Source organism: Ambystoma mexicanum, chromosome 11 (assembly GCF_040938575.1).
Source record: "Ambystoma mexicanum isolate Mex_15411 chromosome 11, UKY_AmexF1_1, whole genome shotgun sequence".
Taxonomy (NCBI): Eukaryota; Metazoa; Chordata; class Amphibia; order Caudata; family Ambystomatidae; genus Ambystoma; species Ambystoma mexicanum.
In genome coordinates, this window is record NC_090934.1 from 125,214,082 (window position 1) to 125,235,104 (window position 21,023).

Consider the following 21,023-nt stretch of genomic DNA (forward strand, 5'->3'; position numbering starts at 1 on the left):
TGAAGGACCAACTCTGGTGCACTAGTATCCAAGATGCCCTTGCGAACAAAATCACTGGCCTACAAACAAAAATCGAAAACAAAAGACTACAACTTTCCAATAGCAGCCCCTCCCCCATCCCCCCCTATTCCCAGCCCACACACCACCACTAATACTAACCAGGGCTTCACCTTCAAAAAAATAACCGCACTAGAAGTGCAAAAAATGATAACCTCCCTCAATCCATCAAACTGCAAAGGGGACAGTTGCCCCGCACAGATCATAAAAGACCCAGCAAGAGACCTCGCCCCTTCATTTCTAAGATCATTAACGTGTCCTCCTCCACTAATTCGGTACCCAACAATCTGAAACAGTCTTGGGTCCTCCCGCTACTAAAAAAACAGACCCTGGACCCAACCATCCCCACAAATTACAGACCTATCACTACTGTTCCCTTCTTGCTAAAAATTCTTGACAGAGTTGCTTACTTGCTAATTCAGCACTATCTAGAGTCCAACCAATTACTCAGATTGCGTCAGTCTGGCTTCCAGCCTCAACATGGAACCAAAACTGCCCTTGTTGATCTTAAAAGTCAGATTGACGAAATCAAAGATAAGGGCAAGGCTGCCATCCTACTCCTCTTAGATCTCTCAGCAGCCTTTGACTTGGTCGACCATAAAATACTCTGCAACCACTTTTCCCCCTCTGCTGTCACATGGATACAGTCTTTCCTGGCCAATAGAACCATGAGGGTCTTTTCTCCGGAGGCAGCAGCAGACGCTATCCCTATCACTTGTGGTGTCCCACAAGGCTCATGTGTTTCACCTACCCTATACAATATCTTTTCAAAGCCCCTGTTTGATATACTGGATCATCTGGGTGTCACCTACGCTAACTATGCAGATGACACCCAGATACTCCTCACCATCTCGGGCAACTACAACACTGATATAGCCAAGATCAATGAAATCTACTCCGTCATTCAGGCATGGATGGCCACACATGGCCTCTGCCTGAACGACGAGAAGACTGAACTGCTCATTGTTGGCTCACCGAACAACTTACAAAAGCGAAGTCCCAACTACTCCAACATCACAATTGACGGCAACTCCATCCCAGTCGCCAAAAACTCAGCTTCCATCTTGATGCCAATATTAACCTCACTAAGCAAATCAACTCAACCGCCTCTGCTACCGCCTATACAGGAAAACTAATCGGAGCCTGTAGACCATTTCTCTCCCCTAACAGCTGCCTCACGCTAGCCCGAGCTCTTATACAATCAAAGTTCGACTACTGCAATAGCCTCTACTTAGGTGCCAACCAAGCGATAATTAGTAAACTCCAAGTCCTTCAAAACAATGCGTTACGGGAAGCGCTAAACATTCCCAGGCGTGAGCACATCTCTGCCACTAGAACCACATGCAAATGGCTCAGCATACAACACAAAATCGATCTAAAAACACTCTGCCTCACTTACAAAGCTCTCAACTTTCTAGCTCCCCCCTACCTGACTAACAAATTCTCCATGAAATCCTCCATCAGAACCAGGAGATCCTCCAATACCTTATGTCTCACAGTACCTAGATTTACCTCTAAAAGAGCCGGAGGTTCGAGCTTCACTGTCCTCGCCTCCCAACTCTGGAACACACTGCCACTGAATATCAAATCATCCAAATCCTTCCAGTCGTTCAGGAAACTTGCCATCGGGTGGCTTCTGACAAAAGTCAACCTTGAAGTTAGATTCGGCTATAAACTGTACTTATTGCACATGCCTCATTTGTCATTTTGGTTGCTACCACCTCCACTGCCTGTATTTCTTGTATATAATTGTTGTTCCTGGGATTTTAACTGTTGTTCAAGTTGTTCTAGTATCACTGCTTATTACCATGTACTGTGCCTTGTAACTTGTACTGAGCGCCCTTTTACTCCCGGGTCCGGAGCGCTATAGAAATAAAATACGCAAAAACAAAATGGCCCCGGTTTTCTTTTTGCGCCATTTCTTGCTCTTGAGGTCTTTCTTGGGTTTTACTCTGCATGCACTTTGTTTGCTTTTCCTTTGGCAGGCTTCAGTGCTGAAACTCGCCTCTGGCTCCAGTGTGTCGGGCAGGAAGCGAGGGAGGGTCCCAAAACTCCCTGTGCTTAGTCTCCTTGGGTACAGGAATGCACCCAAAGGTGATTGGCTGGCTGGCTGTCTGTCCTTACAGGACAGCCACCCTGCTGTGAGTAACAGCTAGGCTAAGAATGAATGGGAGAAACCTGCATAAAAGGCGAGGTCTTTTGGACAGAAGGCAATCGACCACTGGACAAAGAATCCGAAGAAGAAACTGGAGGAGACGCTTGCTTCACCCTCCTGGACTGTTGGTTTGCCCGGTGAACCCCTGCTGCTGTGCTGAAGCTCCAATTTTCGCTTCTACTAGATAAGCCCGGAACGGATGACTTCTTCCCTTGGGTTGGTGGGACCAATCGACCCCTAAGACGAACTTCCCTGGAAGCCCTCTCCCTGCTGGCTGTACTACCTTGCTGCTGCTGGATCAGAGTGCCAGGGGTCAAACTCCAGAATCGAGTGCATAGTCTTTAAATGGAACAGAGCTCCAGGAACATCCAAAGGACCCTCCCGAAGCAGGACTACCAAGCCACCTCACCAGAGTGCTGCACTCCAGAAGCGAGGGAACCCATCAAGTGTCCGATGGTGTGATTGACCGGTAGCTGAAACCGCAAAGTGACGCTGAATTGAACACCGCCGTTTGCTGCCGCCGACCTTCAAACCACAGTGCAGGAGTCCCCAGACATCTTCCCTCTTGTCCCCACAACTGCGGCCCAGGAGCAAAGGATCTGCAGGACTGCAACAGGAACAGAAGCCAGCTGAAATCTCTTCTTCCAACGTAAGGTACTGTAAAGGGGTACTTTTTTGGTTTGTAGCTTGTCTGTCTCACTGGAGACCTACAGTAGCTGCTTTTTCTGCAGAGTTGCTTGCAGCTTTGCTTTCACAAGTCTTACAGCTTGTGGCCCAACAGTGATCCTTTTGTGCTATCTGCACGAAGTGTCTCAACTTTCCTAGACTATGTTCAATTGACATTGGCTGTCCTGGCTCCCTGCAGACTCTTCTTAACCATTCACTTTTAGTTTAACTGTCCCTCATAGGTGGTACATAAGGCATTTGTTTTGCTAGGAAAAAGTTATCATTTACTTTTCATTGGGGGATTTTAACATACTTACCTGTTCATAGAACTTGTTAACCTTTGTTTCCTTCCCTAACCTTTGCCTAACTCAGTATTGCATTTAAGTGCCAAAAGTGATCTCTCAATGTCCATTGTCCTAGCAATTGAAGTCACCTCAGGGTGTAGGAAGTGTCTGTGCCATCCCAAAAGGGTATGTACTTAACTTAAATCTGAGGAAGTGCTTTTTGAAGTGTTTTTTTATTGTTGCATCATGGCCATTCTAAAGAAAGCTTACTTTAAAACGGACTGTTCAATAAATCCTTATTTTACTAGACAACCTTGATTATAAGTGTTATTTGGATACCAGTAACTGTGAAACAGCTCACAATTACCCAAGTCTGGCTGCTCAGTCACGTTACCAACTTCTGTAGTACATACCTATGCCATTAGTTGGGTATCTATTGCCAAGAGGACAAACCTGGTGTAGTCTCCCACAGGGTTACTACATAACATTTTGCCCAACAGTCCCATCGTCTCATCAAGGAGTTCCTGAAAGGACTGTTTCGATAGTTCCTGCTGGTGAAGGCGCCAGCCCCGGCGTGGTAGCTCAACGTGGTACTGAGGCTCATGGGTGGGGCGGGAAGCCCTTTGAGCCTATGCATCAGGCCCCTCTCGTTCCTATTGTTGGGGAGAATTCTCAGAAATTTGCTATTCCCCCTCAAACTTGGAGACCCCAGCTCTTTTTGCTGGACTTGAGGACTTTTAATTTCTAACCTGGAGAGAATGACCTTTTTCCCACCTCTCATATTTTTCTGTGATTTGGACTGTTTCTTTTGACTTTGGAGTCTGACAAACTCCATAGGCATCATCTTTGCATAGTGTCACACAGCACCTTCAGTGTAGTGACACAAAGTCTCTCAGATTTCCCCAAGGTTTAAATACCTTCTCTTGGTGAAACTGTTTCCAAGAGCAGTGAAGTGAAATTGACTTGACTTCCAATTGTAACTTTCGAGACCCAGCACATCCCATCTTACAATAGGATGCTGGAGGGGTTACCTAGTATCCCCTTTGTCTAGTTTCTCATGTAACATTTTTATGTCACACTTTCTACAATTAATGGCTGGTGTCAGTGGTTTACATTTTACTACCCTTGTGTGTTTTTACTGCGAGCTGCAATTTCTTGTTGAAAGGTCCTTCTTGAGATTTACTCTGCACGCCAAACCAGGTTTGGTCCCTTTGTTGGTCTGTGTGGGATTCACTGGTGAAGCCAGCCTCTGGCTCCAGCGTGCCTGGCCGGGGCAGGACGTGAGGGAGGTGCCCGCAACTCCCTGTGCTTCATCCCCTTGGTTACAGGAATGCACCCAAAGGTGATTTAGCCGGCTGGCTGTCCTTGAAGGACAACCACCCTGCTGTGTGACAGCTAGGCTTTCTGGGAGTCTTTTTGCTTGGTAGGCAGGCGACCACTGGACGAAGGAATCCGAAGAAGAATTTGGAAGAGACGCCTGCTGAGACACCTGGACCATTGATTTGCATGGTGATGCCCTGCTGCTGTGCTGAAGCTACGAATTCGCCTAGACTAGAGAAGCTCTGCTAGGACGACTTCTCCCCTTGGGTTGGTGGGACCAATCCACTCCAAAGTGAACTGGTTTGGACATCCCCTCGACGGTGGCTGTACTTCCATTGCTGCTGCTAGAACTGAAGTGCCAGGGAGAGGAACACTAGATTGAGTGCATCGCTTTTAAGTTGGACCTGAGCTCCAGGAAGATCATCCGGACTCCCTTGAAGCAGGATAGACCTAGCCTGAGCCACCTCAGCAGAGTGTTGGACCTCAGATGCAAGAAAGGTCGAGTGGTATCCGAGAGACCGCATTGGTGCCATTTGCTATAGACGCGAGGAGCTGAAACCACGAAGTGCAGATGAATTAAAGTTTACCCATTGCTACCACTGACCTTCAAATCGTAGTGCAGGAGTCCCCAGACGTCCTCCCTCTTGTCCCCACGACTGAGGCCCCGGAACAACCGGAGCTGCAGAGCTACGCAGGAACAGAAAACAGCTGTAACCATTTCTTCTAACCAAAGGTACTGTAAAGTCTGAGGACTTACCTCTTGTTGTGTAGCCTTACTTCAGTTGAGACTTGTCTTAGTTGCCCTTGCAGAGTTGCTTGCAGCTTCGCCCCTCACAAACCTCCCAGCTTGTGGCGCTTCAGTGTTTTAATTTCTACAGACTTTTCTAAAAACATTGTGCAATACTTTTACTTACCTGCATGAATATCTTCAGCTCCCCTAGACTTTGCTCAACCAACATTTGCTGTCCTGGCTCCCTGAAAGACTCTTCTACCTCTGACATTGTGCTTTTAGCTTTCCCCCAGGAAAGGGTTAATTTACTTTGCATTGGAGGTTTCAAAGAGTACTTGTTTATGAAATAATTGTTAACCTTTATTTTAGTCCCCTATCTATCCTTTGCACCAAACTCAGTATTGCTCTAAATGTAACAGTGATAAATCAATGTCAGTGTCCTAGCGAATTAAGTCACCTGAGGGTCTAGGAAGTGTCGGTGTGCCATCCCGAATGGATATCATCAGATTTAGAGAAACGGTGCGTTTTTTTTAAAGTGTACTTTTAAGTGTTACAGATTTTCCTCCCTTCTGAAGAAGGCTTATATAACTTGACTGTTTATTGTTTAAGTAAGAAACATTGAGTGCCATAGGTTACTTGAATACCTGTCACGTCTGTGTGTAAAAACCCTACTGAATTCTCAGAAATGTGCTATGTGCGAATTCCCTCCACCTTAGTGACCCCCAGCAACTTTGGTGGATTTTGAGGACTTTAACCTGGAGAGAGTGAGACCCTTTTTCCCACTCTCATGCATTTCAATGTGAATTCTGAACTTTGTGTTTCTTTTGGTTATGGAGCCTGACAAACTCCATAGGCATCATCTTTTACATTGTCACACAGCACCTTCAGTGCAGTGGCACAGGGATGTCTTCCCGATTTCCCATAGGTTTAAATACCTCCTCTGATAAACTGTTTCCCAGAGCAGTAAAGTGAAATTGACGTTACTCACATTTTTAACTTTCTAGACCCAGCACACACTACCTTACAATAGGGTGCTGGAGGGGGTTACCTAGTATCCCCTTTGTCTAGCTGCTCATGTAACATGTTTGTTACCCTTTCTTCATTGAATGGCTGTTGTCAGTGGTTTACTTTTAACTACCATGGTTTACCGCAGGCTGCGTTCGTAGCTGTAGTAAAGCACCCAAGGGTGCCATTCTTGTCAAAATGACCCGGTCGTCTTTTTTTGCTATTTCTTTTTGGAAAGGTCCTTGATTTACTCTGAGCCAAACCAGGTTTGGTCCCTTTGCTTTGCCTTTGCGGGATTCATGAGTGAAGCCCGCCTCTGGCTCCAGGGTGTCTGGTGGGGGCAGGAAGTGAGGGGGGTGCCCGAAACTCCCTGTGCTTAGTCTCCTAGGAGACCCAAAGGAAGTTTGTAGTGATTGACCAGAATACTTTGCGGCAAGGACAGCCACCCTGCTGGGTGACTGAAAGCTGGGCTGGAATGAATGGGAGAGAACTGAATAAAAAGCAATGCTTTCGGCTTTGAAGGCAGAGTCGACCACTGGACAAAGGAACAGAAGAAGAGCTTGAAGAGACGCCTGCTGCATCTCCTGGACCATTGGTTTGCCTGGTGAAACCCTGCTGCTGTGCTGAAACTCCAAATTCGTATAGACAGAGGGGCCCCTGCGAGGACCAATCGACTAAGCCACCTGGACATCCTTCTCAGAGCTGTTTGAATTTCCAGAGTTGCTGCTGTAAACCGAATAGCCAGGGAGAGAGAGACCAGATTGTGTGCGTTGCTTTGAAGCTGGCCAAGAGCTCAAGGAAGATCCTCCGGAATCCCAGGAACTTAGGACTGACCGAGCCTGAGCCCCCTCAACAGAGCGCGGGACCCAAGAAGCAAGGAAAGTCCATCTTGACGGCCAGGAACCGCGGTAGTTGCCAAGAGCTGAAACAAGTGCCACTTGTTTCAAGATTGCCGGTTGTGAGTGGTGACGTCTCATTGCAGTGCAGGAGCCCCCAGAAGTCCTCCCTCTTGTCCCCACGACTGCGGCCCAGGAATGGTGAGATCTGCAGAGCTGCTCAGGAACAGAAACCGTCTACTGCGCTTTTTCTTCAATCAAAAGGTACTGTAAAGTCTGAGAGAACTTGCCTCTTTCTGTAGAGTTGCTTGCCTCTTCTACTGAAGTCTAAACAGCTTGTGGCTCTACATTGATTCTTTTTTCAAAGACTTCTCAAACGTTGTGCAGAGACCTTTTCTTACTTAACTACCAGAAGTGCTTCAGCTCATAAACTTTTGCCCATTGACTTTGGCTTGACCTATTACACTGAATGCCTCTGCTTAGGGAATCCAAAAGTATTTCTCTGCTTAAGAATATTTGTGATCTCTTGTTTGTTCTAATAACCTTTTCCTTTGACCAATTCCTAAGAATGTTCTAAATGCTAGAGTAAGATATTAATGTCCCCAGCACTTTAGCTATTGAAGTCACCTGAGGGTTTAGGCTGCGACTGTGGGCCAACCCAAAAGGGTCTTTACTGATTTAGAAACTGAGTAGTTTTGGTGTGTATTTGTGTGTTGCTTTTATATTGCGCCCTTCTGAAGAAGGCTTACTCTAACTGACTGATAAGTAATTGTTTATTTAAGTAATTGTTTATTCAAGAGACCTGGTGTGTAAGTGTTTATTTGAATACTTGTCACTGTGAATCTCTAACTCCCCTACAGCTTACATTGACCCCCTCTTGAGATAAGCCTGGCTGTTCAACACGCTACCAACCTGTGTAGTACAGACTTATTCCAAAGGTTGGGTTCCTATTGCCAGGAGGTCAGGGTTGTTGTAGTGCACTTAAAGGGTACTGCATACAATCTTGCTTTACACCTATCATGGAAAACTGCTTTCCTCGTGGCCATCACATCTGCCAGGAAGGTGGGTGAGATCCAGGCCCTATCCTGCAAACAGCCGTATCTGACTTTAGGGTGGTGCTGTGGACGCACCACTCCTTCCTGCCAAAGGTTGTCGGAATTTCACCTTAACAAGCCTTTGGTGTTGCCTGTGTTCTTCCCGAAACCTTTGTCGCCGGCTGAAAGGACTTTGCACTTGCTGGATGTGGCTCATGCTCTGATGTTTTATGTGGCACGCACAAAAGAGTTTCTGGAAGACGTCTCAACTATTTGTGAACTTTGGTCCTGTGAACCATGGGAAGACCTTGTCCAAGGCTTAGATCTCTAGGTGGCTCTCCGGCTGTATTGCACAATGTCATTTGTTGGAAAAAAGACCGCTGCCTGGCCATCCGACAACCCATTCCACCAGAGCGATAGCTGCGACGGCGGTGTTCCTGTCTGGTGTGCCCCTGCTGGTCATCTGCAGGGCTGCTATGTGGAGGTCCACGCACACCTTCACGAGATTCTACTGCGTCAATGAGGGGTCCAGGGTCGGCCAAGCCATGCTACGCAACCTGTTCACTTCAAGGTGAGCTTGTTCCAGAGGTAAGAGTAATTGCTTCTGTTGAGCCTTGCCACCTCCCGTGGTTGTGTAATATTGTACTGCTATGTATTCATTATTCATGAGCATGTGACTCCCTGCCAGACCCCATGCTGGAGAAGGAACCCTCCCGCCGTCCCCCTGTGGCTCTTCTTGGTCATAGTGCCACTCGTGCTTTCCAAATCTGAAGATGGCTGCCAGAGGAGGGGATTAGGGAGGGGGGGTAGAAGATGGCTGCCAGAGGAGGGGATTAGGGAGGGGGGTAGTCATTGGCTGTGGGCAGTATGACCCAGAGCTCAGTGATTGGTTTAGGGGAGAAATAGTTTTTTTTTTTCCTCCTTTTTTTTCCTTTACCGAGGATTCTCTGCCTGACTGGGAATATTCACGAGCATGTGAATCCATGCCAGACCCTTGCTGGAGAACAAGTTTCAGGTAAGTAACTTGTTTCTTATTCACACTTTGTGGTGACAATTTGCTTTATTGTAACACTTCAAGGCTTTTTATCAATCCCTAACTATCCTAAAGTCAGTGTAGGGAGTGGAACAAGTCTTATGGTAGGAAAGGCAAAAGTTACTTTAAATGGAAGGCTTTAGTGGAATACAAAAGTTAGTAGGGACCTTGCAAAGGGTTTGCTACAGGAGTACAAGCTGTTAAGACTGGGCAATGGGTATGGGTGACCACCCATACACCTGGTGTCACACTCTAGTCACACTTGAGCGACTATTCGGCTTGAGGTAAGTACTACCTTGAGGCCCACAGTGCCTTTGCTGTATTGAAGAAAATGCAGCTGGATTCTTTCTGGTGCAGCAGCATTGGACCCAGTCTCCTGTTTTCTTTGTCTGGTGCAAAAGGATGGACTCTGGAAGGGATATCTCAGCAGCAGATGCGAGAAAGGACCCTCTGCAAGGAATTCTTGGATCTCACGTCGGTCTGTGGTTTTGGCACCTTTTTACAAGCTCCAACAGTGAAGGTTTCCCACCAAAGTCAAAACTCTCATTCAGCCCTCCCCCTCCCAGAATGGTAGAAGGAGGCTAACTAAGGAGAATCACAAAAGAAATGGCAATAAGAGGAGCCACCATGTTAGAACGTAGTTTACACTTTAGTGCATAACCGGGGCTGGGATACAGCCGGTGGTGGAAAATTGCATAAACGTTGGTATAACACGTCCACTGCCACCAGCCATAACTATAGGGTTGCAACTGTAACCAAAAGGTTACAGGAGCAGAGGATACTAGGTATCCCCTTAGCACTCCACATGAGGTGTTGTGTGCTAATCTCGCAGCTCGTTTCTGAACTCAAGGGAGAATACAATATTGACAGCGCTAAAATATCAGAGGTTTATCGCATTGACATTTGGATGCAACGTCATTGTATGTGTCTTAATAATGCTAAAACCGAACTGATGATTTTTGGGACGCAACAGGCCAGATCCAAGTTAGGGACAGAATACCAGACCTTTACTATCAAACAGGCTAAAATTCCAGTGGTGCCCGACATAAAACCCTAGGGATGGTTGTGGAAGCATCAGTAGAATCTGAGGCTCAGGTTAACTACATGCAGAAAAACCATGCCTACTACATGCGTCTCATGAGAGCCATAAGACCACTTATTAATGAAGCGAATGCAGCAACTATAGCAAGAGCTGTCATTCTGTCACGCCTTGACTACGGTAACGCCTTACTGATAGGAGCCACGAAGAGGGATATACAAAAGTGTCAGGTCATGGGAAATGACGCAGATTAAGCTACCAAGAGAATCAAAAAAAGGGAGCATGTGACTATGGGGAGAAGATCCCTTCAAAGGCTAAGAGTGGAAGAACGAGTACACTTTAAGGCGATGACCATAGCTGACAGATGTCTGTATGGAGAAGCCCCGTGATATTTTAAGAAGCAATTTTCTTTGTACCTGCCTCAAAGACACCTTGGATCAGAGGATAAGGCTTATCTGAATATTCCTAGAGCTAAACGTGTGCAAGGGCGGGAGGAAATCTCTCCCAGTGAAGGCAGCAAAATGCTGGAACGAATTGCCACTAACTCTACGACTAGAAGAGAACTACCAGAGTTTCAGAAAATCGTTGAAAACCTATCTCTTCCAATGATGATCTCATTATCTTTCCGCAGCCTGCCCTCTACAGCATATAATATTATGCGCACTGAATTACCCCGGACACTCCCGCGCCCTGATGCCTGCGCACTATCGGCACGTTATAAACAAACATAACATAACACATAACATAAGTTAAAGTTTTTGGAAGGATACAAAGTATTAATCGTTCCTGAAGAACAGTAGTTCTTGGAGAAAATGGCAAAATATAGGAGAGCCCAAACGCATCCCAAGCAACACTGCTCATTGGTTGCTGGGTGCTGCAAAAGTGTAACAGATGCCTTTACGAGATATGGAGGAAAGCAAGACTCCATAAAAATAATGTAAAACATCGAATAGAGTTCCCATGGTAAGAGCAAATAAGAATGAATTAGGGGAAAGAGACTCGCCTCATTCAGAATGGGGAGGGGTCTCACTAGTCAGTTTAGTTAATCCATTAAGGGGATTAAGCATAAAACTGATAAATCGCCCTAGCACGGTAGGATTTCCCAAAAATAGTTACATTTATTTAGGCCTTGGAGTCCTCATTTTAAAATCCACATGGAATTAAATCAGCAGACATACACTACTATTCTGTACATGTTCACTTTTGGGATGCTCTGGCTAGAGTTTTTTTACAGCCGGAAAGGGGGATAAGGAGCTGCGTCTGGTCCGCGTAGTTTGTGTAAGATATTCAAAGTAGGTCAAGCTGGTTGAAGAGGTTTTTCGGATAACTGTTGTAGAGTTGGGGAGTGGCAAGAACCTTGGGGAACTCTGCAGGTGACGGGCGTAGATGCGGCGGAAAAGTCATTTATGAAGACTTATGAAGATCTGTCGGCTAGGAATGCCCTAGTTCATTTAGTGGCTGATGCAGTAAGTTGTGAACAGAGAGTTTGGTGGTCTACAAAGTTGAATGCTGCGGAGAGGTCCAACATAATCAAAAGGGCAGGATTGCCAGTGTCCTTGATGGCATTGCGCTGAATTCGGACAGTTTTGGTTTCATGCTTGGGGCGGAGTCCTGATTGGCGAACGCCCACAATATTATCCTCCAAGATAACATTGAACCTGGATGTAGGCTACGTGATCCAGGATTTTCAGGAAGTAAGGAACCGTATTAATGGGGCAATAGCTTGTAGGTGTGGAGGGAGTTTCTTGAGCAGCGGTAGGACCCACGCTTCTTTTTGGGAGGTTGCCATTGATGGCGGTGATGATGGTAGTAAGTGTCTTAGCACATAGTCTTTGATTGGGGCTGGGCAGGTGTCCGCTTTGCAACGCCAAGGTTTGAGACTGTTGATCTTGGTGACGTTCGGGACTGATGGGGTGGAAGTTGAACGGGACACAGGGGTGGGCCGGTAAAGCTCTGGGGGCTGTGAGTGGTGGTGTTTTGGCTAGCATGGCAAGTTGTTTGGAGAGTATTTTTTTTCTTTGATGGAGTTGACTTTTCCAGTGAAGGGCATCTTGGATTTTGTTGCACCAAGTGCTGTCCACTGTCGGGTCTTGTGTGGGAGTCTAGCTCCCGGAGGATTGTGAATATTTCCCGGCAGTTGCATTTGGCGTTGCTGATTATGGAGTTGTAGCTGGTGGCTTTGGCAGCGTGATGGCTCTATGGTCTGATCATTGCATGCAAAATAGATTAGTTTAGCCAAGTAAGTAAAGTCAAGACTTCACTTGCATTCAAAAGTCAGGGCAGGTTTAATAAAAAGCATAATGTGGGGCTCTATTGATGTCTGAGGTGAAGGCTGTAAAATGTATCCGTCTCAACACCATCTCACTGCCCTGCCCCATCAAATTCCACAGAATAGAATTACCAATGTGTTCATCAAAATGCTGCCGCTCATGTTGAACAAAGCTTGAATTGATGAAGACTTAAGATATGCTAAAGAACTGATTATTTTGTGATTCCCATGCCAAGTAATAACTAATCTAGAAACTGTTATAAAAGTATTATTTTTGTCCCTGGAAGTTATTTAGCCCGCAAAGGTTTGCATTCTAGATTATAATCTTATTTTTCTGTTTCTACCCACCAAATCTCCATGTAGTGAAAAGGCTGAAAAAAGTGGATGCTATTGACGAGGATATTGAAAATGCATTTGAAAGTGGCACCCTGAAAACACAGGCAAAGGTAATTTCAGGTTTTCATGTTCTAAGCTTTAATTTGTAGTCCTTCACTTTCCATGAATGGAAGCTTAAAAGGGATGTAAACATTTTCTGAAAATAAAATATGCCTAGCTACCAGTACTGCTGATAGTACTATAGTCGGTAGTATTAAAGCTACTTCAAATCATTACCAGTCCTTGCAGCATTCATGCAACTGTCTGACCTTTTACTGCACCTATTATCAGTAGTAGTACTTGTAAAACTGGTAAACTATTATTATACTGTTGGCAGTAGTCATCCTAGTGTTAATAGAAATACTGCTGTTTGTAGCAGTAGCATCATTACGGCTACTTGTAGGAGTGTTGCTACTGCTCGTACTATTGGTTGTAGTATTGCCACTACTTTTATCAGTATGACTATTCCCGTGACTATTATTGGTGGGGCACAATTAGGTATACACATGTTGGCGTAAATTGAAAGAAGGTGATAGGTGCAGAGTATCTGCAGCAAACCAATGTGACACTGCATAAAATCGGTATTTTGACTGCAGTGCTGTTGTAAGGGTAAGTCTTGTGTACAAATGAGAAATGGCCCATTGAATAACTCATTTGTTTTCAATAGGCCAAAGCAACAGGAAAGAAAGTACCTACGTCTTCAAAGAAACTTGGTGTGCTTTCTTCAAACAACTTGAACACAAGCAAAAGGTAAGAGGTTGTTTAGTACAACATTTACAATTGTTTTATTGAGGTTGTTAAACCAGGATTCCTTATTTTGGGATTCTAGAGCGGTTTTATGGGGGACCCTCAACTTTTGCATCCCTACTGTCTTGTTTGGTTCCTTGATTTATCTTTGTGGTGACCAGAGAAACGTCTCCAGTCCCCCTGTATTTACGTCCCATTTTACCTAATATATGGCATATAATATTGGGATGCTCTAAGGCGGTCCCTTCTGGGGGGTGCCTCTCGGGTTCTTCGTTTTTGCCCTAGGATGATTTTATCACCCTGCACTGATTTTAGGGAGTAGGCTGAGGGCAGCTATACTATAATTTTGGCTTCACCAGTGGTGACAACCATTTTATTACATTGGCAGCCATAGGGACTGTGTGTGTTGCACTCTGACATGCTGCCATTTTTGTTTTCAGGCTTTGCTTTGTCTAGTCAAAAATTTGTCATGGGTGCCCCTCTGAGAACTGTGCTCAGAGAGAGGCACAGCTCCACCTCACTGATGATGCTCAATAAGGCTGATACACTTGTATGGGATTGCTGTTGGTACTCTTGTTCAGAAGGGAATTGCCATAGCATTTCGGTGCTGGGCTGTCCATGTGGGCGGGACAAAGACTGATGTACAAATGGATATTTCCCATCTGTGAAAGGTACAGTGAGCTAAAATGTGGCTGCAGACTCTAGAGTGGGTAACATCCCATAGACCAGGCCATTTTTGCCATGTTCGTTATCATAGAGGGGCGGCAATGACTACATTTTGACTTGGTCTAGGTGACCACGAGGTAGATTCAAAAAGGCTGTTGGGTTTGACATAACTGGTTTAAGCCCCTATAGATCCCTGCACTGTCGCCCACTTGTGTGGTTGGCAGTCCCTGTCCAACCCATATGGTTGGTTGTCTGTGCCAACCAATTAGTGAAAGTGTATTTGTTCTGCTCTGACACGTTCTTTTGGCTTCCTGTTATGCACTGAGAGTGAAGATCTGCTGGAGATTTTTGTCATTCGTCCCGCCATTTTTGGCATTAAAAAAAAATAAAAAAAAATGTATATAGATAGAATTTTTTTCTTTCCTGGCTAGATAGTGTTTTTTTGTTTTTTGTGTTTTTTTTTTTTTTTTTGTCTCTGGAGGTCCATTCGGCCACCTGATGACTCATGCAGTCGTGCCACACCTGCTGGGCTGAGCCCTCATGCCAGATTAGTTTCTGGGCCGTCTCTCTGCTGCCACCTGCCAGAATCTTCTGATTGGCTGTGGGTTTCTGCAGAGGTCCTGGAGGTGGTTGAAGTCTCAATTACCCACCATATCTTCTGTTTGGGATATCTGAGGGTGCCACCAGCCATAGTCTCTGCAGGGATTGTATGCTGCCGTGATGCCACCACCGCCTTTTGTTTACCATGCTACTGGGAGCCATTTGTTCTGGTTTCCTCTTCCCCCTGGAATCTCCCTCAAATGTTCTCTCCTGGCTTGAACTTAGAGGTCTGGTAGAGCCACATTGAAGACTTGCCTGCTTGTTAGTTTTGATGGATCCCTGGTTCTTCCACCCACTGTTATTTTATGTTTGGTGCTGTGAAGGCACCGTGAAGCAAGACAAAGACAAATGTTTCATAAAAAACCTTTTACTAACTTAAATATCAGAATGTTAAAAGACCTAACTTGCCCTATGCTAAGGTCGGAGTTCCCTACCTAAATAAAACTAAGGAAAGACTGAGTCAAAAAGTTCAATTTGAAGTATCTGTCTGTGTCCAAAACCTATACTTGCCCTCACAACTATCTATACAATGTGTACGGATGTCGGCAACCAAAAGTGTCCAACAAAGTTCTGAGCCTCTTCCAGCTCGCAGCTTCCTTCCAGCTCCCTTCCCAAAGTATAAAATAGTTCCAGCAAAAAGTCTTTCCTTGTTCAGAATCATACCAATACTCTGGTGTTCCCTTCCCCCAACTTCTAAGTAACAGTTCCAAGCACTAAAGAACCTTGAGACTCAAGTCAATGAATGGTTCAAGTCTTGGGGGTCCCTTCCCCAAGACTTAATTTCAGCAGCACAAATATATCCTGTCTCTTTAAAGTTCTTTGTCATTCTTGCGCCTTCTTTTTAATGTTGGTTTTTCATGTACAAATTGTAGCTGTGTTGTAATAAACTTCAACATTTTTAATTAGTTCTGCTTTCAATGTAATTTACTGTTATAAGCAGTTTTCACATCCTTCCTTTTAGAATACAGCATGTACTGGTTTCACTTGGATGTAAAATTTCATTAAGAATTCAGCATCTAATGGTTTTACTCGAATTTAATGTTCTGTTTTACTTCTGAACATAAAATGTAACAGTTCTGCTCTTTTGTAAGGTTTTCACTCAGTTTGCATTCAATAGATAGTGGTACTTGTTAAGGTTTTCACTTGGTTCTGTATTCTTTAGGCAAGGGTTGCGCTCATAAGACTTTCCATTCAACCCACTGTGTAGTATTTCTTTAATTCACTTCAAACAAAATGTCCAGCATACGGAGACTTTCGAGAACGCGTTTCCTCAAACGCACAACCACTCAAATATAAAGTATTCCTCGAACAGACCAGTGCAAACGCTTGTGCACCGTGTTACTCTTTTGCTAGAACCTCACTGGTCGCGTTCATAGGCCACCCAGCAGGGTGGATTATACAGTGTTATGCTCTTCACATCAGGGGTACAACTCCTGCCCCTCAGGCACTCCTGTGGCGACATCCTGTCACAGGGGAATAAGCATCTCCACCACAGGGAAAAGGGACAGCCTCTCCACACGACTCCCTTCACAATGCTTGATCTGTTGCACAGAGCCCTCGCTCCTACGCCATGCTTCCATAGACCGCCTCTCTGCAGACTTCAGCTTTTCAGCGTGGTTTACAATTAGTTCCCTGCTGCTTACAATGGCTTTCCTGCTGCTGCTCCTGTAGCTCTTTGCTGGTGGGCTTGTCTATTTTTATACAGTGTTAGGGAGAATTTCATTTCGAATGGATTGTGTCCTCCCACGCATTCCTCATCTATGATCATTCGTATCGCCAGCTTCGCTGCTTCGGAAAAAAGAGGGCGCTGTGCACGAGGTCAAGGCGTCTGTCCCTCTGAGGTCGCCGTAGGATGTCGGCGTCACTCTGCATAAATAGCTTGTGCCGCGCCTGTTGGCTTCAGTTGTTGTTCCGAACTTTGCTTTGAGAACACGGCAGGCTTTGTCTTTTCATGATAAAAGGTCTTCATCCACTCATTTGACCCCTATGTTGGGATTTAAGAAGTGCAAGGACTGTGGCAAAGATGTCCATCACAGATCCCCACCGAGTTTGTCTTTGGTGTCTAGCTCCCGACCACTGGACCAGCGACTCGGCTCCTGCCAGTCAATGACGGCGAAAGCTCTTCGCGAACGTAAGGGTAAGCTTGCAGTGGGTCGGGATGCTTCGAAGGGCTCTTCGAAGAAGGTGAAAACGGTCCAGATCGAGGAGTCGTTCAGAACATTCTTCAAATTCCTCTAAGAGATCAAAAAAGAGACGCCATAGGTCTCCTTCTTCTTCAGACTCCTCCACGGAGCTGGTTCGTTGGCTGACCAAGTTGGAGCCTCCCAGAAAATAGGATGAATTTCTATCACAAATATGCAACGTTTTGAGAATGCGGCCTCAACCTCCCCTCCCCCATGTCTCCTCCCCCCCTCAAAGGAGCCTCGCAAGAGCAAGACCCTGGTCACTCCAATGGTCGACGCAGGTCGAAAACTACTTTGGCAAGCGGTGAGTCAGTCTCGAAATCGACCCAACACAAAGGCGTCGAGGATTTCGGCCTGGGAATAGAGTACATCTCCAATTCCTTTGAAGGCCTCAGCGATTACTTCGATGCTGAAGACATTGAAGATGACTGCGTCATCGGGTAAACCGTCGACACATTCGATGATTCGATCGACTTCTTCGACTTTTCCAGAGAAAGGAAAGGTGTATATAGACCTATCCCAAGATCTGACTTCTAGTCCATGTCCTCCATGTTTGAGAAGGAGAGTGCCTCAGAAGAAGATATTTCCCATTTAGGATTCAGGTATGGCTCTAGGGATGTTACTGCGGAATTGATATCCAGAATCAAAATTGAGACATCTCTGCGACTCCCTCCACTCTGCCAGTGGTATTGAACCATCTCCAGAGTTCTCTAAACCTGACTCTACGGATCACGCCGATTCTGGGTACAGAAACCTCATGAATAGTGACGAGTTTTATGGGGTGGAGTAGGTCTTCACCTACTTTTGAACAAGAAGATATGACCGATATTGTGGATCAGGGACAGCAGAAAGTTCTCTGACTTTCCATAGGGCTCTGCAGAGAAAGGTAGAGGCAAACTGGGAAACACCTAAATCTAGTTCTGCCATAGATGGAAATCTTACTAGAAAATGCAGACCATCGTCTTTAGAGCCTGACTACCTCAGGAAACACCCTGTTAGATAAAGTTTGTATGCAATACCCTTGAACACTACAAACAACTATGACTACAGGTATAGGCAACCCAACCTTTGGTATAAGCTTGTACTACAAAGTTTTGGTCGCGTGTTGAGCAGCCAAGCTTATCTCCAGAGGGGAAATGTGAGCTGTAGTGGTGTTACACAAAGATTCAGTTACAGGTATTCAAAAACTAACACTTGAGGTTTCATGCATAAACAGTAATTTATCAGTCAGTTATACAGCCTTCTTCAGAAGGGAGCAATAGAATAGTAACCCACAAATATACTTCAGTACTGTACACTTTGAGTTTCTGGATCAGACCAGGCCCTTTTGGGATGGCCCACAGACACAACCTACACCCACAGGTGACTTTAGTAACAAGGGTGCTGGGGACATTAATACCTTACTGTTGGCATACAGAATACTCTGAGTAGTTAAATGCTAAGGTTATTAGAACACAGGAAATTACAAATATTTTTCAGCGGGGCAAATAATTTCAAATAGCAAGAGAAGAGTCATTCAATCCAATAGGCTAAGCCAAAGTCAATGGGCAAAAGTGTTTGTATAGGATGCAGCACTTCAGGTAAGCAAATGGAAAACTGTTTGCACAAGTTCTTAGGAGTATTTGATAAAAAGAAGATTCAAATGTAGGGCCACAAGCTGTTTAGACTTGTTGCAGAAGTTACAAGCACTTCCACAGTAAGAGGAAAGCTCTCTTAGGCTAGTTTTATAGTACCTTAGTAAAGAATAAAAAGATGCAGCTGAAGACTGTCCTTGTACAGCTCTGCAGATCTCACTGTTCCTGGGCCTCAGTCGTGGGGGCAAGATGGAGGACGTCGGGGGACTCCTGGACTGTATTGGGACAGTCAAAGCTTGCAACCGGCAAACTTTACTTTCAGTGGCTGTTTCGCATTTCAGCTCCTTGCGGTAAAACATAGCAATAAGCACGGTTCCTGGCTGTCAATGTGGACTTTACTCACAAGTGAGGTCCCGCACTCAACTAAGGTGTGAGGGGGGGGGGGGCGGTCTGTCTTAGTCCTTGCCGGACAGTCAGCCAGCCATTCACTACCAAGTGCATTTGGGTCTCCTAGGAGACTAAGCACAGGGAGTTACGGCACCTCCCTCACTTCCTGCCTACCCCAAACATTCTGGAGCCAGAGACTGGTTTCACTCCTTAAACCCGCCAAAGGTGAATTAACAAAGAGACCAAACCTGCTTTGGCGTGCAGAGAAAAACTCTAGAAGCACCTTTCCACAAAGACCTGGCGAAAAAAGACCGGGCACCATATTAACAAGGATGGCTGAATGCCATTTTAAAAATGGCTCCAGCGGTTTACGTTACCGGGTCCGCGAGCAGTTAGAGTAAATGCAAACCTTGGTAGTTCAAAACGAAACCACTGCCACCAGCCAGTCATTTGAGGAAAGGGTAAGATAAAGATGTTACATGAGCATTTAGACACAGGGGATACTAAGTAACCCCTCCGGCACTCTATTGTAAGATAGGGTGTGCTGGGTCTATCATGTACAATGCAAAGTAGTCAATTTCACTTTCCTGCTCTGGGAAACAGTAGTTAATCCCAGAGAAGGTATTTAAACCTTGGGAAATCTAAAAGACTTCCCTGTGTCACTGCACTGTAGGTTCTGTGTGACACAATTGAAAAAGATGCCTATGGATTTTGTTAGGCTCCATAACCAAAAAGACAATTCACACAAAAATACATGAGTGAGAAAGGCTCACACTCTCTCACTGTAAGAAAATCATGTCCTCAAAACCCAGCGAAGTTGCTAGGGGTTGTTGGGCAGAATTGCATGCAGTACCCTCTGGGACCACCACATACAATAAGGACTACAGGTGTAAGCAAAACCAACCTTTGGTAGAAGTCTGTACTACAGTTTGTGGTAGCGAGCTGAGCAGCCAGGCTTATCTCAAGAGGGAATGTGAGCAGTAAAAGAGGTTACACGGAGGTCTTACAATCAGTGGTTCAAGTAGACACTCAAGGTTTTTTATCTATTAGTCATTTAGAAAACATTCACTAGAAGGAGGCAACTTAATATCCTACACAAATACACTTCAGTACCAAACCAATAAGTCAATTAGGCTTCCCTGAAATAGGAGCAAAATGGCATTTCAGTCACTTTAATTAGGAGGACAAAGGCACAAGTTAATAGAATATATCACAAATCCTTTCATGGGCCGTGCAAATAGTTTCAGTTGACTAGAGGACTCGATTCAGTCAATAGGCTTAGGCCAAAGTCAATGGGCTAGTGTCTTGGATAGAAAAGAGCAGTTCTTGTAGTAAACAGTAAAGTCTGTGCCAAAGTTCTCAGAAGTAGTTTGTACGAAAAAGAATCGTATGTTGGGTCACAAGCTAATTAGGCCTGCAAGTTGGGAAGGTTTCACGAACTTTCACCGCGAGAGGTAAGTTCTCTCAATCGGGTTGGCACAGTACCTTTAATATGAAGAAAGATGCAGCTGAAGACGTTGGTTCCTGCAGATCTCGCTGTTCCCGAGCCTCAGTCGTGGGGAGAAGAGGGAGGACGTCGGTGGACTCCTGCACTGCACGGGGTCAAACAAGCTGGCAAAATGGAAGATCTTCGGTTCGAGTAGCTGTCGTCAAGCACCTAAGCTGGTGGCCTTCCCCCTGGTTAATCCTAACCAGCACTGAGAATGGTATCCAGGTGGCTTACGAGTTGATTGGTCCCACCAACTCAATGGAAGTCGTCCTTGAAGGGGCTTCTCTGTTGAGATGAACTTGGCAAAACGGACCTGCAGCAGGGTTTCACTGGGTTAACCAACGGTCCTGGAGTTGCAGCAGCTGTCTTCCTCCAGCTCGTCTTTGGTTCTTTCGTTCCAGTGGTCCACTCTGCTTTCCAGTCCAAGAGACTTGCCTTTTTAAACAGTTTCTCCCTTTCATTCCAGCCTAGCTGCCACTCGCCCAGCAGGGTGGCTGTCCTTGCCGGACAGTCAGCCAGCTAATTAAGCCAGAGTGCATTTGGGTCTCCTAGGAGACTAAGCACTGGGAGTTTC

The 21,023-nt window shown here is 45.5% G+C and overlaps 1 protein-coding gene across 1 annotated transcript in view; it reads left to right on the forward strand.

The window, feature by feature from the left end:
* CDCA8 (cell division cycle associated 8) overlaps window positions 1-21,023 on the forward strand; it is a 289,896-nt gene that overhangs the window by 97,377 nt on the left and 171,496 nt on the right. The window contains exons 6-7 of the mRNA XM_069622652.1: window positions 12,792-12,874; window positions 13,471-13,553. Of these exons, the coding sequence (XP_069478753.1) occupies window positions 12,792-12,874; window positions 13,471-13,553 (166 nt within the window). The remainder of the gene's footprint in view (window positions 1-12,791; window positions 12,875-13,470; window positions 13,554-21,023) is intronic.